At 42.9% G+C, this 19693-nt stretch overlaps 2 protein-coding genes across 5 annotated transcripts; one reads left to right on the top strand and one right to left on the bottom strand.

Moving 5' to 3' along the window:
- Positions 1-661: 661 nt before the first annotated feature.
- Positions 662-14028, top strand: AP1AR (adaptor related protein complex 1 associated regulatory protein). 2 transcript variants are annotated; one of them, XM_014884873.2, is made up of 10 exons: positions 706-891; positions 4280-4328; positions 5234-5260; positions 5720-5745; positions 6154-6250; positions 6962-7060; positions 8904-8965; positions 9881-9954; positions 10701-10829; positions 11750-14028. In XM_014884873.2, the coding sequence occupies exons 1-10, from the start codon at positions 815-817 to the stop codon at positions 11989-11991; spliced, it is 882 nt and encodes a 293-aa protein (XP_014740359.1). In that variant the 5' UTR covers positions 706-814; the 3' UTR covers positions 11992-14028. The 2 variants fall into 2 exon arrangements, with proteins under 2 accessions (XP_088020423.1, XP_014740359.1); XM_088164297.1 differs by lacking the exon at positions 6962-7060 and having other exon boundaries at positions 662-891.
- Positions 14029-14915: 887 nt separating this feature from the next.
- On the bottom strand, positions 14916-19429 carry TIFA (TRAF interacting protein with forkhead associated domain). Of its 3 annotated transcripts, XM_088164298.1 has the most exons (3): positions 19176-19429; positions 18312-18482; positions 14916-16191 (listed from the first exon to the last, which is right to left on the bottom strand). In XM_088164298.1, exon 3 carries the CDS (start codon positions 16137-16139, stop codon positions 15576-15578), a length of 564 nt encoding a protein of 187 aa, XP_088020424.1. In that variant the 5' UTR covers positions 16140-16191; positions 18312-18482; positions 19176-19429; the 3' UTR covers positions 14916-15575. The 3 variants fall into 3 exon arrangements, with proteins under 3 accessions (XP_088020424.1, XP_014740443.1, XP_014740442.2); XM_014884957.2 differs by lacking the exon at positions 19176-19429 and having other exon boundaries at positions 18312-18730; XM_014884956.2 differs by lacking the exons at positions 18312-18482; positions 19176-19429 and adding an exon at positions 18076-18218.
- Positions 19430-19693: the final 264 nt, after the last annotated feature.

Genomic DNA, 19693 nt, shown 5'->3' with positions numbered 1-19693 from the left:
AAAGAGAGTAGATTGCATATTAAATTGGAGATCAGGAAAAATCTCCACACTGTGAATGTGGAGAGCCCCTGGCACAAGTTACGCAGAGAAGCTGTGGCTGCCCATCCCTGGAAGTGTCCAAGACCAGGTTGGACGGGGCTTGGAGCAATCTGGGATAATGGAAGGTGTCCCTACACATGGCAGAGGATTGGAATGAGATGGGCTTTGAGGTGCCTTCCAACCCAAACCATTCTGGGATTCCGCGAGTCCATGTTTCCACGTGTCAGTGCGGTGCTGTGATTTAAGAAGCCAGAGAGGCCAAAGAATAAGTGAGGAACCTTGCTAAACCACAGTGCCTGTGCTCCAGGTGTGTCTGGCCGTCTGTAGCTGCCTCGGTGGCACTGACCCAGTCCGGGATCGATAACTGGGAATACACCCCTTTTTCATAATAACAGGGACCTTAAACGGCATTCCTCTCCAAAACGCGACTACTGGCGATGCTTTTCCATTCTGCCCACGGCAACCCTGGTATATTCTCCTTCTTTTAAAGCACGGGCTGCCGTGAGACGATCCCACCTCCCAGCGCCACGGGGGAGGCCAGGTTTGGGGCGGGATTCTGCCGGGCTGGGACGGTCCCGGCAAGGGGCGGGCTGATGTGGCCGATGATGCCGGTGCCAGGGGCGGTGCCGGCGTTCGTGGCGAGCATCGCCCGCCCCTGCGCAGCCATGAGGCTGTGCCGGCCCTTTGTTCCCGGGGGTCCGCGGCCGCCCCTCCCGACGGCCGGGCCGGCCTGAGCCCGCCGGGAGGCAGGAGGAGCTGTTCCCACCAGGATGCGATGGGGAACTGCTGGGCGCAGTGGTGCTGCGGGCTGTTCTTCCGGAGGGATCCCGGCCGCATCCAGCGCGGCGGAGGGTGAGCAGCAGCCGCCGCTGCCCCTTTCCCCTCCCCGGGGCGGGGAGCTGCCGGGGCCGGCGGCTCCGCCTTCCCCGTGGGGCAGGAGGGGGGGACAGGGCAGGAGGGGACGCGGGGTCTGGGTGCGCCCGGTGCCCGCGGGCCGTTCCCTTCGGGATCGCCGGCATCCCGGGCGGATGGAGGCGCCGGGCTCCGTGCGGTTTGTGCGGCCGGGGTTAATGCGCTTCCAGGGTCAGCGGCTCCTTAGCCCGCCAGCGCTGCTCGTTTTCCGGCAGGAGATGCTCAGAGGGGTTTTTCAGGTCAGCTGCCAAAACCTGTGCAGGCGGCCGTGCTCGTGCAAAAGATGGAAAAACACCCGGTTTTCTGCAATGTGATCTCGTTTTCGGTGTGACTCAGAGGCTGAGACGCTGTTGGGATAAATCAGAATGGTTCAGATGAACTCATATCTGTTGCAGAATGCTTCAGACAAACGCTTATCTCGTGGAAATGTGTGACAACCTGTTTCATTCTGCCCCAACCAGTTCATGGAAAAGCACTGTGTAAACATGAAATGCTTGGGGTTTTTCCACATACTGACCAGTATAGCATACCTACATTTCGCTTATTTTGGATGTATTAGGATAGAAATCGTTCTCAGCAGATAAGCTGAGTATTTTATATGATGCAAGCTCGTGGCCTCTTACTTCACATCAGCTCTGGCAGGCGAGTCTCACCTTCTGAAAGGCCTTCCAGACAAGCTGCTTCAGAGACAGGGGTGAAAAACCAAGGCAGTGCATGTAGAGGATACCTGCTTGTATTTTTAGTACTCCACCAGAGGGGAGGAGAACACCTCCAATGCCTTGACAGCTGGAACAGAAGTATTGGTTTGTTGTGCTTTGAGAACACCAGGCACTACTTGAAAGGTTCCTCCTGCACGTGTGTTTTGCTGAGTGTCCTTCCACAGGCCAATACCCCTTTTTTAAGCAGGCAGGGTAGTGACAATCCCTGCATGTATTAGTCCAATATCAGGCTGTCCTTACCAGTGAAACAAATCTTACTGCCTGCTGTTGTATTGTCTAATTGTTCAGGTGTTGCACAACCTGCAGTGTAGGTCTTAGGCATATACAAAGTACAGAGAACTGCTGGCCTGTGTTTCAGGTCAGATTTCTTTTCCGGGTATGCTGGTGGTGGTAGTTCACAGAGCAGTATCAGAGTGTTAAAGGTTATTCTCCTTTCACTGAGCAGGGAATTGTTTTAAAACCAAAACTGTAAAATGTGTCACATTATAAAGTTTGCAACATCGATTGATACCACATTGTCCACATTGGGCTATTTCTGGAAGACCATAATGTAAAAATGTAGCTTATCAACTTAATGATTGTTTTAATCACTCAGATCCTCCCCCCACCCCAGCTTCATTATTTTTAGATGCTCCAAGATTTGCCTGTAAGAAATAAACTCCTAATTAAACAACTAAATATAGAGCTTTTAGTAAGTGTTTTAATATCCTGCAAAATTATCAGTTACCTTTGCTTGGAATTGTGATTTATCCACATATATATATGTATATATGGATGGAGTATGTGTGTTTATATGTATGAAAAGTTAGTCTCTAACAGCTTCAGATCTTGGTAGATTAATCTGTCTCTATAGGTCCTGTCACCTGTCAGCTGAATGGTTTTCTCCAGGAGCTATCCAACCAAAAGGATTCTCAAGTCTTAGAAAACAATGGAAAAGCAGAGCTTAAAGGAGAATTATAAAACGTGTAAACGTTTTCATAGGTTGCTGATACTTCACTTGAAGTTTTGTATAGGGGTGAAGCTGATGGGTGTTCTGTTTGTGTCCCTTAATGACCTCAAGCTTCTGTAGTTCTGGGATTTATGGGCTCAAACTCTGGCACAGAATTAGGTTTTCTGGGACTGAGGGCCCTGTTCAGCAAGCAGCTCAAAGAGTAGCTTTTCCTAGAGCTGGCGTTGCTGTTGGGCTGTTTGTGATTACACTTGGGGAATTTCACTGCATTGAGTTTGCTGCTCAGTTCTTGCAGCTAAAGCTGACTGCAGCTGGAGTGTCTGGGAAGTTGGAAGTAATTTACCTAAAGCCTGGTGCTGCCAACTGGAATTACACGTTTGTTAACAGCGTAGATAGCCCTGGAACAATTTCCTGTTACAGTGTTAGTAAATGAGATTCTTAATGGTATGGTATTGGCTCCTACACAGCAGATTACAGAGAAGGCTAGCAGTGAAAATGCTCTAAGTATTCATGCCACATGTCCCAGTTATCCTTGCCACGTCGTGCATGATTTCAGGTGGCCTTTCCTGTCTGTTTTCACAGCAGTGAATTCTCTGGGAACGGTTCTCTCGTGGCAGGAAAGGTTGTGCAACAAGGAACCAGTGGGTAGTGCAACAAGTTGCCAGGGGAGACGCTCCCTAAACTGGCTTCCAAAGGAAAAATGAGATGGAGATGAAATACGATACGGTTGAAATAATTCAGGCTTTGGCTCCTGTGCTGCTTTTGTTATTGTCAAAGTAGGTGTTGGTTGCAAGCGCTGAACGATGTTTTGTGCAAGTGTAGAAATCCCTGAAGCCCTGGGTTTATTCCTTGTACCAGTCAGCACTTGCAACTGGAAACCCTGGATTTGAAACAGTTCGATGAAATGGATGTTGTACTGAAGAGTGTTTACCTTAGAATGTTCTCCTGGACGGTGGCCAAACCTTCTTGGCTAGGTAAAAATGTATTCAGGGAACTTAATACTGTGTTGGGTTTTGTAGAGGACAGGGCTAACTGTCCTCTGTAAAAAAATTAAAATAAAGTAGGAAGAATTCTGAATAATGAATCAAGGAAGAAACCAATTGCCTGTATAAAATTAGAGCGTGACTTTTTTTTTTTTTCCCTTTTTTTTTTTAGTTTAAAAGTATTGCCTTGACCTCTTATTGGACATTTTTCTCTGAGGCTCAGCCTTCAGGATGTGCCAAGCTGTTAAAATAAAACTCACTGTTTAACACTGATGAGGTACAAGATGCCAGGAAAGAGTTAAGTGTCACGATGAGCAACAGCATTTTCAGAAATTGCCTGGAACAAGGTTTTTTCCAGGAAAAATGTAGTAGAGGGATTGCAGAATATTTTAATAGTCTGTAAATGTTAAGTCCAGCATCCTGACAAATGATTTCATCTCACAAGGGTTTGTGTTTTTTCACCAGTTCCACAGAAGATGTTTACATGCTTTTGCCTCTCTCTGCTGTAGTAGTGATGCAGAGCTCCAGTTAATATGTCAGTGTGTTAAATACATGATGATTTTGTTGTTTTTTTTATATTTACCATATTTTGAAATCTATTTTAAATTCTCAGGCTCATTTACCTTCTGCTGTGCATTGCTGTCTTGTGTAGTCTAACTGTAAACTTATTTTTCCAGATCCAAGTATTTTAGAACATGTTCAACAGGAGAACACTTAACTATAGAGGTGAGTACTTTTAAATTTTAGTCATTTAAGAAAGGATGGGGAAAGCTGAATCCTAGCAATGCCTTTAACACTTTTTTTGCAGTTGATGAACACTGAAATGATTCTGGGATATTCCAGCCCACATTGGTGCTGGGGTTACCTGATAGTCTGTTGCACCTGTAGTCTACTTTGTTTGCTACAGAACTCCTTTCCCAGCCTCCAGATAGAACTCCTTTTTGCCAAGGGTAGTGTAAGGTTAACCAGGAATAACCTGGTTTACTTTCCCTGGGTGTTCCTGTGCTCTGGAAATCCTAGACCAGCCAGATTGCTCCCATTACTGAGGATAACATTAATTATTGTAGTTAATGCTTGGGCTGTCGATGGAGAAAGGGGTCAGATGTGTACAGCGAGGGAAATCTGTTGTGGTGCAGAATTTCCCATTGTGAGAGAGTGTTCCTGGCACAGAAATATGACAGGGAAAAGGAGGAAGTGTTCTCTTCCCAAATTTTAGGTCAATTAGGAGTCTTGCTCCAGGTACTGACCTCTGTGTCTGTGTCTGGTGCACTGACTAGATTTAAGATTACTATAGTGAAAACAGTACAGAGGATTTCTAATTGCCTTTTTTTTTTTTTTACTGTGAGAGCTGAACTTCTGCTGGATGAGTTTGTGCAGCTTAGAGCGCTTTTTTTTTTAATTATGACTCTTCTTCTTTTAGGAGAATGTAATGTTTAAGATAAGAAATATTGGTAAGAAGAAAGGTCCAACTCTAAAAAGAAAATTCCTCTGAAAGTATGGTTACAGTCCCACTGTTAGAATTGGAGTAGTGTTTTTACCAGACACATAAAAAATGCAACTGTGTTTGCTGTATGTCTTTAGTGATTTCTTATACTGAATTGTAAAAGTTATTTATTTCTTTTTCTTTGAAGTTTGAGAACCTGGTGGAAAGTGATGAGGTGAGTACCTGGGGCATCATATGAAACCTGCTCCTACAGTCCTTAAAAATGTTCCAACATCTGAATCTTCCTCCTACTTTAATCTGAGTTGCAGACATAAATCACTTTTTTTTTGTTTGTTTGGTTTTAATTTTACTTTCAGTTTTCCTTGCATTAGGAATATGAATTTAAGACTTTGGATAAAGTTCTAAGAGATTGGTTTTGGGGAGTATGGGAAATAACCCATTAAGGAAGGGGGCACTATGGACTTTGGAAAGAAAGAAGGGAAGAGGTGTGGAGGAAAAGTGTGTTTGGGAAGACTTAAAGGAGAATTTGCTCCTGGTATAACTCTTGCATAAGACTCAGCAAGTGCCCTCAGTCTGAGAACAGAAATGAACCTGGCTTGCTTTGCTAAGGGAAGTTTTGGAAGTGCTCTGTCTTTACAAAAATCAGACTTTTCTTTTTTATTTATTCTAACAGGGGGAAAGCCCAGGAAGCAGTCACAGGTAAGACTTTGAGACTGAGGACCTCTCCTTCCCTCTGCTTTCCCACTGTGAATATTAAACAAGATGGAGCAAGGGAAAAACAAGGGACAAAAACAACTAAGGGAAAAAAAGTGAGACTTGGACTGCAATGACAGTAATGGTTCTGTTCCAGTAGTTCTGTTAGCAGAGATGATTTTGAAAATACACTTTCTATAAAGATATAAATAATAGATATTGCAAGAGTGAGGAGAGACAGCGTTGTCCTGAATGAACTGGAACTTTGAGGAGGAACAGGCCACAGGCTCAGCCTGTTGGATCTGCATTAGAGGACTGGTCAGGAAAGACCACACAGATATGTTAAAGTGCAAATGAGGGTTGTCAGGCATGAATAATAAATGGAGCTTTTTTGTGTTTCTCCCGTGCTTCCAGGCCTCTGACTGAGGAAGAAATTGCAGACCTGAAAGACAGACACTACGACTCCATTGCTGAGAAGCAAAGGGTTGTTGATCTGAAGCTTCAGTCAGAGGTAAGTGGTTACAGTGACAGCAAAAAGAGTTTTTCTTCCAAAAAAATGTTAGGGTCAGCCATGGACACCGGGAGATTCCACTCACATGGAACAATTGGGTTTTGTTCATCAGTTAGTATTTTTTCAGTCTACAAGATGCACAAATTCGTTCTTTTCGATAGCCTCTTAGCTGAAAAATTGAATGAATAGGCTGGATCTCTGACCAGGATCTCTTAAATTTGAGCCGTTTTTTAGTGCAAGACCAAATGGGAAATATTCTTGACTCAACATTTCTTATGCTGAATTTTCTCCACAGCTTTCTTAAGGAAAAAAACCACATCATTTGTTATTCTATTTTAGTGTTGCAACAGTTAATGGAATATGATGTGGAATACAATGTAGAACCTGAATGAACTTGCATCTAAAGTGCCAATGAACTATGGAGCTGAAAATCTTTAAATCTTTCACTGTGCAGTTCATGATAAAATAGAAAAAGCATTGCAGCAATTCTCTAACACTAAACATTTATTCAGTAGTTACCTAAATTTCTCGGGCTGTTTGTTTGCGGGGAGGGAAGCTGTTAAATTCAGTCAATGCTTTAGCTGTAGCCGATTTTGTTTTATTTTGATTTTCTAGTTGCTTTTCTTTTGTTTTCTTGCACTTACAGCTTTATTAATAGGAAGATAGATAGGTTCTGCTTTTGTTAACCATTACTGTTTTGTTCATATACAGTTAGCCTTACAAGAGGAGAAGTTAAGACTAGAAGAGGAGGCTTTATATGCTGCACAACGTGAAGCAGCCAGGGCAGCAAAGCAGAAAAAGCTCTTGGAGGTGAGGGGGAAAAAGACCCCAATATATATGAGAGCCTCTGTCCTGTTCCCATGTGTGCAGAACTTCCCTTTCCATCTCAGGAGACATGACAAGGAGATGGCTTTGGTTTGTAAAGTAGAGAAAGAAGTACAAGATTTGAAAGTACAGCTGCTTGGAGCAGCTGAAAAATCACCATAATTGTCTGAAACAGCTTCTGTCGCTGAGTATAGATTTTGAATGAGTTATAATTTTAATCTATAATTAGCTTCACACTCTTCTTATATAATATGTAGAAGTTACTGATCTTAAATGTAAAATGATCTGTGATGGGTTTTGGGTAAAAAAAACCCCTGAAACTGAGCACACATTGTGACATCATTTAGACTTGTAAAATGTACTTTACATATTTGTGCACTGTATTGTTCCTTATCTCTGTGGTTTGTGTTGACGCTGCTTTGGAGTTTTAATCTAATTTTTATGTCACTAAGTATAGCTCTCACTTCACCTTTCTTTCTCTCCCCTTGCCACTGGGTGTGGGAGGGTTAATTCTTCCTGACCTTTTTGCCTGCTTTTTTTTCTTGCCACTTTTGATCTATAGAAATCCAGCAAAAGTAGATTTTTTTTAAATGGCATTAACTGGTTTTTGTAGAAGTTTTGTGCAAGTAATGCTCTATTTCTTGTCTTTCAGTATTTTTAATATGCACTTCTTTTAGTCAAGACCTAGGATAGAATGGATTATAGAGATTTTAATTTCCTCTTCATGTAAAATTAGTACCACTTATCTCCTGCTCAAACACCCTCCTCAAAACCCATAAGGATTATAAGGATTTTAAGGAAGCATTTTTGTCCAGATATGCATCAAGCACTTAGCCCTTCTAGATAAACTGGAAGCTATTTTTGAATGCATCACTCATCTCCCTGCTGTTTGTGGGCACAAATGGGAAAATGGCTTTTTCCTTGGAAGCATGGCCTCTTTTAAAGCTCATTTGGCTTGCTGATGTTGCCCTACTAAATGTCAGGGTCTGTAACAGCGGGGAATTTTAATAGGTGTGTGTCCTGGAACTGGCAGTGCTGGATATTGGGATGTGACCTGGCAAAATGGAGAGATAATCTAAATTGGGTGTTATGTGGGTATAGAAATCCTAAAAGAAAATCGTTGCCTGTGTCAGTAATTGATTTTGACAGATTTGTTGACTGTGTTGTGCCAAATTTCTGTCTGTTCCTCTCTGCGCTCTTGAGTCTTTTCACCTCTAACCACCACGATGTGATATTTCTACTTCTACTTTTTTCTCTTCACTCCCCATCTACTCATTTCAACCTGCAATTACTACTATTTAAATACCCAAGGTGCAAAGTCTGCCAGGAAACAAACCCCCCATCATCATCTTGGGATTGAAAAACACTAGATCCAGTGCAGTTACCTCCCCACACCCGAAGCAAAGAGCAATTCTCATGAGAAGTTGACATTAGCAGAGTTATTAATACTTTTGGCCCTGCAAGGCAGCAAAGCTGTTATTAATATAGATGAAGCACTTAGTGCTGATGGAGACAGCCAGAGGAGATGGCAGTACTGCTTTGCACAGGGATAAAAGGATTTGTAAGAAATATTTGTCTTTTAAATGGCAGGGTGGCTGTTCCTGGGCACGGAGCAAAAGAAATCAAACATCACCCAGGTGTTAGTTGTGCACTGGGAATACTTTAAGAAGACAGGAGACAAGACAGGCACAGTCATGACTGAGGTGGTGTCCAGGTTTCTAAAAACTGATGGTTTTTTTTTTGGGGGGGGTGTGCATAAAATAGGATTAAGTGTTGAGAGCTCTGTTTTGAGTATTCAGCTTTTTCAACAATTCGCTTTTCTTGATAGCAACGTAGGCAGCACAGGATAACGCAGAGAGCACATGCTGTTAATAATGGAGAGTTCCAGAGGTAAGAGACCAAATTTTATTCGTGATAACTGAGAGTCTTGACTGTTTGTACTCCTGTTCCTCATCTGGAAAGCCAGGGGGTATTTTGGATTCATTCTGGTTATCGCTGGAGTTATTAGGCTGCTGCATACAGTGCTACTCCCAGCTACTGAGAGATATTTACCCACCCACAAAATCCAGTGGTTGATTTCAAGAAGGTGTTCATATGTAAAATTTCAGCTAACATTAAAATATTTTTATTATCCAGGACCCTGTTTAAAAAACCCAATAGAAATACACTATGTCAGTGGTTTACAGAGTCTGCCTGTTTCTTTATGAATATTCCTGATTATATTTATTCATTAAATATTTTATGTGTTTATTTATAGTTTAAGTCTCTCCAGTCCCACCTTCTGTGTTCAGTGGTGGTGGTGGGAAAAACAAGCCTAAGAAAACAAAGTAGAGAAATTTACAGTGGAATGGTGTTTAAGTTTAGAAAAAACTCATGCATGGAAGACAAGAGGGACAGGAGGAATTTTGCTATAGAAGCACAGTTAGAACAGGAGCTGTGAAAACTGAGTAAGATCTTGCCAGATTTTAAAAACAAAGGAACGCAGGAGCAGAGTTTTAATTCATTACCTAAAAAATGAATTGAAAATTAAGGGGATTTCATCTAAAGTGATGAAGAGAGGGGAAGAGTTGTTTTGAGTTAATTAATTTTTAACTGAAAATACTCATGAAAATTGAGCAGAAGCACAGACTGGGAGAGGATGTGATGAACAGGAATAGAAAGGCATTTTGCAGATGATTCTATAAAGAATTCAGTTCAGGGTGTATGTGCTTTGTAGCACAGAGCTGAGGGCATATGGATTAACATCTTTCTGAGGGCACCCTCTGAAGTTTCTAAAGCTAAAAAAATTGTGCATTGTTCTTGCAGTTCTGTGGCAGAGGAAGATCTTGATCCTTTCCTAAGGAATACAAAATTCCAGTATGAAGCATTCCGAAGTAGTAGTAAGTCTGCCTTTCCTTAAGCTGCTGCTTTTTCTAGATCAACACAGATTATTTATAGTTTTATGTTTACACACACTAATATAAAATGTGTGTACATTTGTCTGTAATTTAAAAACCTGGTAATTTTTTTATCTGATAGATAAAAGATAGTGGTGAACGTTTTTTGTAAAACCGGACCCTGTACTGAAGATGCAGATGTGTGTTTATAGCTTTTTTTAATCATCCCTTGGCAAAGTAATGAGAACCATATTAATTCCTAATTTTTTCCTAATGAAGTGCAGGAGGGAATTTGGCTGCCTGTACTTAAAATTTCCACTAACAGTTTAGAGGAAAACAATTTGATAAGCTTTTATCTGTAAGTTTTAGTGACAGCACATGATAAGCACTAAGGTGGAGGACTGATAGCTGTGTTTCAGGAAATACTGTGAGTAGTTTAGTTTTTTGGGGAGGAGAGGCTTGATTTGGGTTTTGCTTTTTTTTACAAGTCTTCATACAAGCTCAGCTTACAGCTTATTAAATTCCTTTCTAGTTCTAATTAGGCAATATCTCAGTGATATTGATTATTAATAAGCTACTGATTACTCTTTAAACTGATGAAGTGCCTTTTCCAGCATTCCTGAGGTTTTAAAGGGCCACAAAGCACGATGAAAGCTTAATTTAGAATTTTACTTTTGCATGTTGAACCTGAAATTCAAGTACATTTAAGAATTAAAAATACGTTATGGTTTGGTTTTATTTTAAAATAGGACTTTCATCTGATGCCACAGTGCTGACACCCAACACGGAGAGCAGTTGTGACTTGATGACCAAAACCAAATCAGTGAGTGGGAATGATGACAGCACCTCCTTGGATTTAGAGTGGGAAGATGAAGAAGGTATTTATCCTGCATTTCAGCTTCATCCTGAACACAAAAGTTGAAGATGTTGAACAGTTTAAGCTGTGTTCACTGTTAATTTGTTGTTTTCAAAAGGGAAGGTGATTTAAAACTTCTGATGGAATTTCTGACAAGTTTGTAATGGTTAAACTGTAAATCATTTTTACTGAGAAAAGTCCTTATTTTGATAAATGTGGAGATAGTCCTAATATTGAATTCATTTATTTGGATACTCCAGTAATCAAATTAATTAATTTCCCTGCATTATGTGGAAGTGACTTGCCAACTCCTGGCCAAAGTAATGGTAAAGAAATGCTGCCCTCTTGTGAGCCAGGAGCAGAAGGAAGAGCTTGCTCTTCCTTTTAAAATGTGGAAGTTGGTCTGGAGTCTGACTTAAATATTCTGGGGAAAACTCTTATGACTTGTACTGTAACATTCAGTGGGAACTTAGAGCTGCATTCCAAGGAGTATCCCAGCTATCCTCATTCCTACTGTTACAGGTGTTTCCTGCATTTCCTCATCGTTACCAATACTTTCTCTTTGACTAAACCTGCAAAAGCTCTTAGTTGAAAGTTTATCCAAAATGCTGAGACCTTGACTATTGAAAGGCTCACCAAAAATAAGCAAGGGTTTGTTTCTTTAAGCCAATCCGTAGGTGATTTTTTTTCTTTCATGAGAATGTCTGTAATTACTGACAAAATCAGTATAATCTTAGGTGTCTATGGGCAGTTTGCAGAACCATATTTAGCCTTATTTTGTTTGGAATTAAATATCCCTTTCCAGACAAGCTGCAGACCTTTCCTAGAGCATTGAATCTAGTATCTGTCCAAGTTTTACCCTTGATTCTTCTAGCAGAAATACAAAAGTTAGATGAAAACTCACAAGGATGTGTTTCTCACACGCCCTGTGTTAAATACCAGGCATGAACAGGATGATCCCAGTGCGGGAGCGCTCCAAGACGGAGGAGGACATCCTGCGGGCAGCGCTGAAATTCAACAGCAGCAGGAAGACAGGGAGCCACCCAGCCTCGGCCTCCGACGATTCCAACGGGCTGGAGTGGGAGAATGACTTTGTGAGCGCCGAGATGGACGACAACGGCAACTCCGAGTACGCCGGCTTCGTCAACCCCGTGCTGGCCGACGGCGACGCCCAGGACAGATAGTGACAGCACCGCACGGCCCCGAGGCTGGCGGGGGACGTGGGACTCACAAAGCCGAGCTGCTCCTTTGGAACCCGCTCCTCTTTTTCTCACGCGAGCATCGGGAATGACTCGCTGTCTGGGTGAACTCAGAACTAAGTGCAATTTTATCAGCTACCTTCTCCACTTTTGTGAAGACTGGGATGATTCTATTGTGTATATTTCTGGATATCTGGATTTAATATAAAATGATCTGCACTAATTGAAGCTTCATAGCTTGACTTATCTATATTTGAACTTGCCTTTTTTTTCTGGATAATGTTTCTATTGATTTTGGTTTAAAATTCATCATTGGCCTAATATTTATCTCAGAAACAGTCTCGTATAATTTATTTAATACTTGAAGATAGAGAAATAATTTTAAAATATTTTTGTTTCTAGTCTGTGCTTTTTGACTTGCTCTTCAGCTGCTGAGAGCTGCAAAACAAATTTGACACATGGCAAACTGCAGATTTTCCCCTGTCTAGGTTAAAGTCTTCCTAGTCTTGTGTTGTCCTTTTTCCATTTTAATTACTTTATGCTAAGCACGGTTAACCTCAATGAACATAGTAAAACTCATCAGGTTGGGTAAGATACTGCCTTGTATAATATGCCAGACTTAGTTAGCGTGTGCTAGATAGAAAAACAAAAATAAAATAAAATACAGATTCTCTATGTGTCAATAAAATGGGAATTTTAACCAGTGGAGAACTGGGAGGACCAAAGTCTTGTTTTCCCAGCCCCCCTGAACAGACCAACATCTGTTGCTACATGGTCCTTAAAATTCTTCAGCTGTCAAAATTTATAATTCCACTGGACCAGGACAGTTACAGAAAAGTAACATTGAGTGAGCAAACTGGGGGAGGGAAGAACAAGAACCTAAAGACTGAATTTCTATATCTGCATTTTGAAAAGAAAGAAGAAAAAATCATGTTTTAACAATGTGTTAAAGTGCTCTGCCTTTCCTGTGCCTCTAAAGTGGATGGTTAATCCTGCTAATATGGGCTGAAATCCAAGGAAGTGTTCAGTGACTGCACCACTGCTGTCCTGTGCTGTGTGGTCTCCCCTTACTTTTTAACAAAAGAGAACCTGCAAAATACTTGCAGATCTCAAGCTTTCCCCAAAGTTCCAAAGTAAAGCCATTCTACTCTGCCATTTTTTTGTGTAGCTGTCTCGTTTTTCCATGGAAAAAGGGTGACAGGGTTTAACTTGGTTTTGGAGTGAAAGGAACGTGTTGTGATAAGTAATGAGCCTGAGCTGTCATCATCAGAACTGAATCTGCTGGTGAAAGTTGTGTCGTTGGTTTAGATATTCTGAAACTATTTGGAATACTTGGGTCATTGCAGTGTGGATAAGGAACAAAAATACTGCACACTGGGATTAGATATAACCTGAGAGAACAGATAAATCCTGTTGGTAACATTCCATCTCTTCATTTCAGTTGCAGCTATGCCACTGAAAATATTTTACTGCCATTATTTATATTTGCAATACTTGTAATGAGCTTTAAAGATCTGTACACATCAAATGTATATTTTGGGTTTGGCCTAAGCTACTGCTGTGTGACTTCTCCTGGATATTTCTTTGTATAATATATTCCTATGGGAAGGAAGGCAACTTCCTCAACATGTAAATAACATGTTTTTTACCTGCTGAAACTGTCACCTCCCCTGCACCGGTCACTGCTTTTCCTGGCCAGTGAACGTGAGGTGACCTTGTCCTGACCATGCCTTGAGGAAGTCAATTAGCTGACAGTCCTGCCCTTGGGATGAGCAAGCACTTAGGAAGGAGGAGGCTGACTCCAGCTTTTTCTGTGACGGGCATGTTCTGTAGCCATGGGTAATGACAGCATTTGCAGTGCTCAGTGCACCACGCTGAGTGACTTTGAGGTGATGCTCCATATTTGTGGATATGTGAGAAATTGAGAGATTCTATAAACAGCTCATGTGAAACAATTCAAGGGTACTGTAAAATGCATATCTGTACAAATTTAGAAGTCATTAAAATTCTCAGCAAGTCTTACATTTGGCAGTGTTGTATCTGTTGATGGGTTTGTGGCAGCCGTGTCACAGCCCTGCTGAATCCCACAGTGCCCTTCTGGGGGACCTGTTGCTTTGGAAGGGAAGCTCTAAGCAAGCTGCAATAACAGAAGACCTGAGGAATTTGGATCATAGAGCCCTTCTCCTGTTGGAAATGAGCAGCTGTACCCTCCCACTTCAAAGGTAAAACAACATTCCTTGTGTAAATTTCTGCTGGTAAGATCAATGTAGTGATAGGAGACAATTCATTTTTTAATGTGTATTTTACGTGGTTCATTCTTACCTCAGGTGAACAGAGCTGTGCAAGTCATTGTTTGGAAACCACAGCCTAGTTCCAAGAGTGGAAAACATGGCAACAAAGTAATTTTGTCAAGGAGGAGATGAATAGACAAATCCTTCATAAGGCTGTGTTTGAGTTTCATTGCCTCTCCTATGGCTTTCTCTCGCTTGTGGTTGGTTGCCTTAATCTCAGCTGTTCCTATCCTCGGTTATAATTATGGTTTTCTTGGAATGATTAATGCTGAAATGCATCCTAATAATTAGGGATGAGAAAATGGGTAACTCCTATTCTTACCAATGTGTCTTTCAAGCAAACTAATATACTTGACAAAATAAAAAAGCCAAATGCCAATGAAAAGCTGACAAAGAAAATCTTGACTGAAACAACCTGAGAAATACTTAAAAGACAAGAATATTATTAGAGAGCTTTGGATAGAGGAGTAGAGGTAGTATTGAAAGTATTTAAGTAAATTCTTACCTTGGAGCAATGGCACTTTTGGAAAGCCCGGAATAGTGACAGTCGCTTATCTGGATGTTCCTGGAAATAATTTTATTTTCCAGAAATTCTTTTATAATAGAGCAAATCCTTACTGGGGAACAAAATGCTTTTATTACAAAATTAATGTGGATTTTTATAGACCATGATCATTGATGCTACATCTTTGTCTACATGACAAGCAAAAGTAGTTAACTTGCAAAAAATATATATATATATGTTAATTAAATAAGTAGAAATAAAAAACCTTGCTTTGAAGCTAATAAAAACATAAGCTTAAAAGGACAAAGTGTTTCTAAGTTGCAAAATCTGTGAAGTTACAACCTAGGCTTGCAAATACTGTTTGGAATTTGGTCTACAAAGCAAAGCACAAAGTACAATATGCAACAAGACAGTGTCACCTCTTGGCCAGGACCACAACGCTGCTGTGCATGCTCTGTATTAATGCCTGTTAAACATCCCTTCAAGGCACCTAGCCAGGGTTCTGGAATTGATCCTGCTGCCATGGATTTGAGTGACACTCTGTCTCCCACACCTTTCTGGGCATCAGAGAGTCCTTAGGCCTCAGTGAAGGCAGCGGCAGGAATTCATTTCTGTGGAACAGTGTTCTGGAATGCCTCTGCTGAAAACACCAAGTAAAGAAGACTGATGTGCAGCAGTCAGTGAGCACCACCAAGAACACTGGACTGAGGTAAGAGCTGTCTACGTTGGAAGCTGTACAGGCTCCAAAACCTGATCCAGCCTCCTCCTCCCTGCTAGCACAGCTCATTTTCATCAATCTCTGTGGGGCTTTTGCCTTGGGGAAGAAATAAGGAAGGAGAAATTCCATTCTCAGGTATAGGCTGCAGGGATGGCAGGCACCTTTCTTGTAAGATGGGTGCTTCAGCCAAGTGTAAGTGAGTCTCAAAATAATCCACAGACTCCCCTTCTTGAATCTCTGCTAGGATCTGGTAGTCCCCAAAACAGATGACGCACTTCCAGGGCAGGTCGATTTTATTCAAGTGACCCAGTTCTGTTTGGTTGACAGTCAGCTTGGTTTTCTTGCTCAAGTTCTTTATCTCAAAGCCACATTCCGAGGTGTGGAGCTTCCTGTAGAACTGCAGGGAGAACTGGATGCGGGAGACGCGGGTGTCCATCAGGTTGTAGCGGCAGACGCTGGAATCGCGGCCGAACTTGGCCGTGTCGTCCGCCCTGACCTGCTCGCGATTGCAGAAATTCAGGCAGCGGAACATCATCTTCTCCTCCTGCCCAGGGTGGTAGAAGGTCAGGTGGAGGCACGTCACTGTTTCCTCTGTTTTGGCTTCCTCGAAAGAGGTCATGATGAAGAGAGTCCCCAGAGCAAGACAGCGGTGAAATCACGGCACGGAGTCACTGCGGAATCGAACACACCGTTTTCAGTGCGGCACTGAAATACCCCCTGTGCTGCTCTATGCTGGCTGGACAGAACTTCCAGACAACTGGCTGACAACAAATATGATGTAAGCACAGGGGTGGGAGCTCAGAAGCCACGACTGGCCATTGCTGCCAACAAGGTCTCCATGAGGATCTCACAGGCAGATTTATCTTGGCAAGAAATATGTCATTCAGCAGTAAGATTTACTTGATAGGCTTACAATGGAGTTAAGCAGTACTGGCTGGGCCTGTGTGCTCTGCTCTCGGTGTGTCCCGTGACTGGAAGGTGTCAAGTTACTTTTACCAACAGTCTGTAGGCAGTGGTAATTCAAATATGCATAAAGCACTCCTTTGGCTCTTGGGTCTGAACTGACCTCTTGCACGGAAAAAGTGTTTAGAAGTCACTGCTGTGACAACATAAAGAGTGAATGCAAAAGCTGGACTATCCACAAGACCTAAAAGAGGAATTGTGACCACCTCTAGCTATTTCCCCATTGTCTGTTAGAAAATCCCAGCTCTCTGCTGCTGAAGTGCTAAAGGAAAAGCTTTTCTTGGGTTTGGTAGTTCTGTGTTGGTTTTTTAAGTTCTTCACATGTAGCACAGAGACCACATACTTATGAAACAAATTCTGTTCCAAAGCCTGAGCGACTGCAGTGCATCCTAAAAAAACCTGAGACACCTCAGGAAAGACTGTCATCTGGTTCTCTAAATGCAAGGCCAGTGTCTTCCTGCACTAAGACAGAGTCTCGAAAAGAAAACCCTTGCTATTTGAAAGTAGAAACCAGCAAATGAGTTTTCAGTTACTCACCAGAGAAACATGTGAGCAGCCATTTAACTGGTATCGCACAGTGCAGATGTTTCTACATCCACATTGCACTAAGTTCCCACTGTGTCTCACACTGGTCTGGAGCTCACCAGCTCCATTCAGAGCTTTATGAGCAGTTGAATCATCACTGCATTTAAGTGACGATTTTGTTCTGTGACGATGGAGTTGACTTGTGTTTTTTACACACAAGCACCAAGCGTAGTGAACGGTGGTGTATCAGTGCATCGTTTTCTGTGTGAAACCACAAAACTACTTCCTTTGCACCTTTAGCACAAAAGCAGCCGCAATTCTGACACAGTATCTCAGCAACCTCAGCTTGGTTACTGAAGAAGGCTGCAACAGCACAGATGATGAGTGAAACACGGAATTTCCAGCAGAGCTCACTTTAAAACAAGCTAGGAAATATAAATCTGTGCATTTGGCAGGAATACAGACAGACACCCTGATAGCAGGTTATTCCTGTGCCATCTGTGAGACAAGCTGTGGTGGCACCATCATCAATCCCCCCTCCTTGCAGATTCCCCAGCCCTGGGATGCTGGAAGCAGCTCTGAGAGCCAGGAGAGACTGTCTCCGTCTCTAGTTCTGCTCTTCCTTGTTTTGCACCAGTTAAGGGGATGTTACAGGAGGTCATCTTTGGTGAAGGGGAAAACCACTGAGCACTTTCACTTTGTTTGCAGTTCAGCCCACAGACACACTTCTGTGGTTTTAGCTCACATTAGCGAGTTTTACAAATGGCTACATTAATTAAGAAAGAACAGCCACCTATTGCTTGGGCAGCACGCACTGACGAACCCGGGTCTCGGCATCTCCCACAGACCCCGCCTCAGATCCATGACCACCTCAGGCATCCCCCGCACGGCTGCCCAGCGCTGCCTTAAAGGTTGAACATACTGAACATTTTTTCGCCTAAATGCTAAAGGGATTTACTATTTACTAGAGTGTTTTGACCAGGAGAAAGGAACTTTCTGTAGCTTTCTCCCTCAGCCCTAAGGCAGCCACTGCCCTGCTGCTGGAGTCAAACCGGCCGCGACCTCACCTCATCGTCTCCTCCGGCGAGTGTCATTATCCTCACTTCCAGATGCAGGAGAAAAACGCGGAGCCCTAAGAATATGGGCCCCGGCACCCGGAGCAGGCTCGGTGCCACCTCCCCGCCCGGGATCTCCGGACCGAACTATGGGAATTACCCAGCGACTTCCCGGCCTGCCCGCGCATCCATCCCGCCCCCTTCCTTCCCCTCACGCCCGGCCCAGCCCGGCCCGGCCGCCCCCTCACCTGCCGGGAGCGGGGCTCCGGCGGCTGCCGAGGGCTCCGGCGGCTCCTCACTCCCGGTAATTCCTGCGGGAGGCGGCGGGAAGCGCTGAGGCGGGAGGAGCTGGGGCGGGAAGCGGGAGGAGCTGAGGCGGGAGGCGCCGATGGCACGGCCGGGCCGGAAGTGGAACTTCTCTTAAAAATAAAGGAAAGGGGGAAAAAAATGTGTTAAATTATTTATCACAGTGAATAACTCTAAAGGAATAGCCACAGGGCTGTCCGGGGTTTGCGGGGCCATCTGGACATGTGTTCAGAGCCGGGATCGCAAGAGGCGGGATCACAATTTCGCGGGCTCCGCTGTCACACAAAATAATTAAATAATTTCGTTTTATCCCCAAATGAAGGCTTCGAGGAGTAAAACGCTTTGGTGAGCGGAGCAATATGAGCATAGCAGTTGGCCTGATTATGATCTTAAATCGATTGTTTTGAAATATTTGGTAGTTTGGTTTAAGCAACTGCGGTTCAGGGTCATTACACCACCCTTGGGAAATAACCTCATCTTTCCCTGGCCGATGGTCTAAACCGATCTGAAAACTTTTTCTTACTTCTCTTTTTTTTTTTCCCCTTTACAAATCCCGAGACAGCCCTGGATTATTCTGTATCCAGCAGCTTGGTTTTTCCATATTAATCCGTATTACCCCCCAGCATAGAACAAGTGGCAAAGCAAACCTGTTCCTTTTCAATCCAGATGCCAAATGTTCCGTGTCCTCCCGTCCCTGTGCCTGTGCAGCGTTGGGACTGGCAAGTAAGTACCGAGGGCTTGATTGCTTTGGCACGGGCTGTGTTGGTTCATAGAAATTGTTTTCCACTTGTTGGTTCTTTTTATACCTTCAGCAAACAGGTAGATGACTTGTGGGCTGATAAATTCCTTTGTAGTTCTTGTGGAATAACTTTTATCTGCATGCAGTCTACTACAGCTGTTCTATGGGCTCTTCTCCTTGACATCCGGGAAAAAAAAAGTAATTAAACTGTGTTTTGCGAGAAGTTGTGTCAAGAAGCAGAGAAGGACGACAGATTATTACAACTTTCTCCCACAGATAAAGGCCTTTTTTACAGCAGGCAGGGCTGGGCCTGTGTGCCTACACACAAGAAAAATAAAGTACTTTGCTGCTTTCAGGAAAAGCCAGAATTGCGCAAGCCCTGCCATTTATTGCATGTGTTGATGGTTATAATTCCTGTCAGCCCTTTGTTTCCAGAAAGATCCTGATTCCCAGGTCATGAGACAACTTTTCTGATAGGATTATTTTGATACTTGCATCTGTTGAGGTACGTAAGGACCTTTCTCTTTTTCCCCAGCATTGGGTAACGTCAGATTAGCTACATATTCCTTTATTGTTTTGTGATTT

This window comes from Sturnus vulgaris, chromosome 4, assembly GCF_052056855.1.
Source record: "Sturnus vulgaris isolate bStuVul1 chromosome 4, bStuVul1.hap1, whole genome shotgun sequence".
Classification (NCBI taxonomy): Eukaryota; Metazoa; Chordata; class Aves; order Passeriformes; family Sturnidae; genus Sturnus; species Sturnus vulgaris.
The sequence above is the reverse complement of the archived record's forward strand: the minus strand, read 5'-3'. Positions and strand labels throughout refer to the sequence as shown.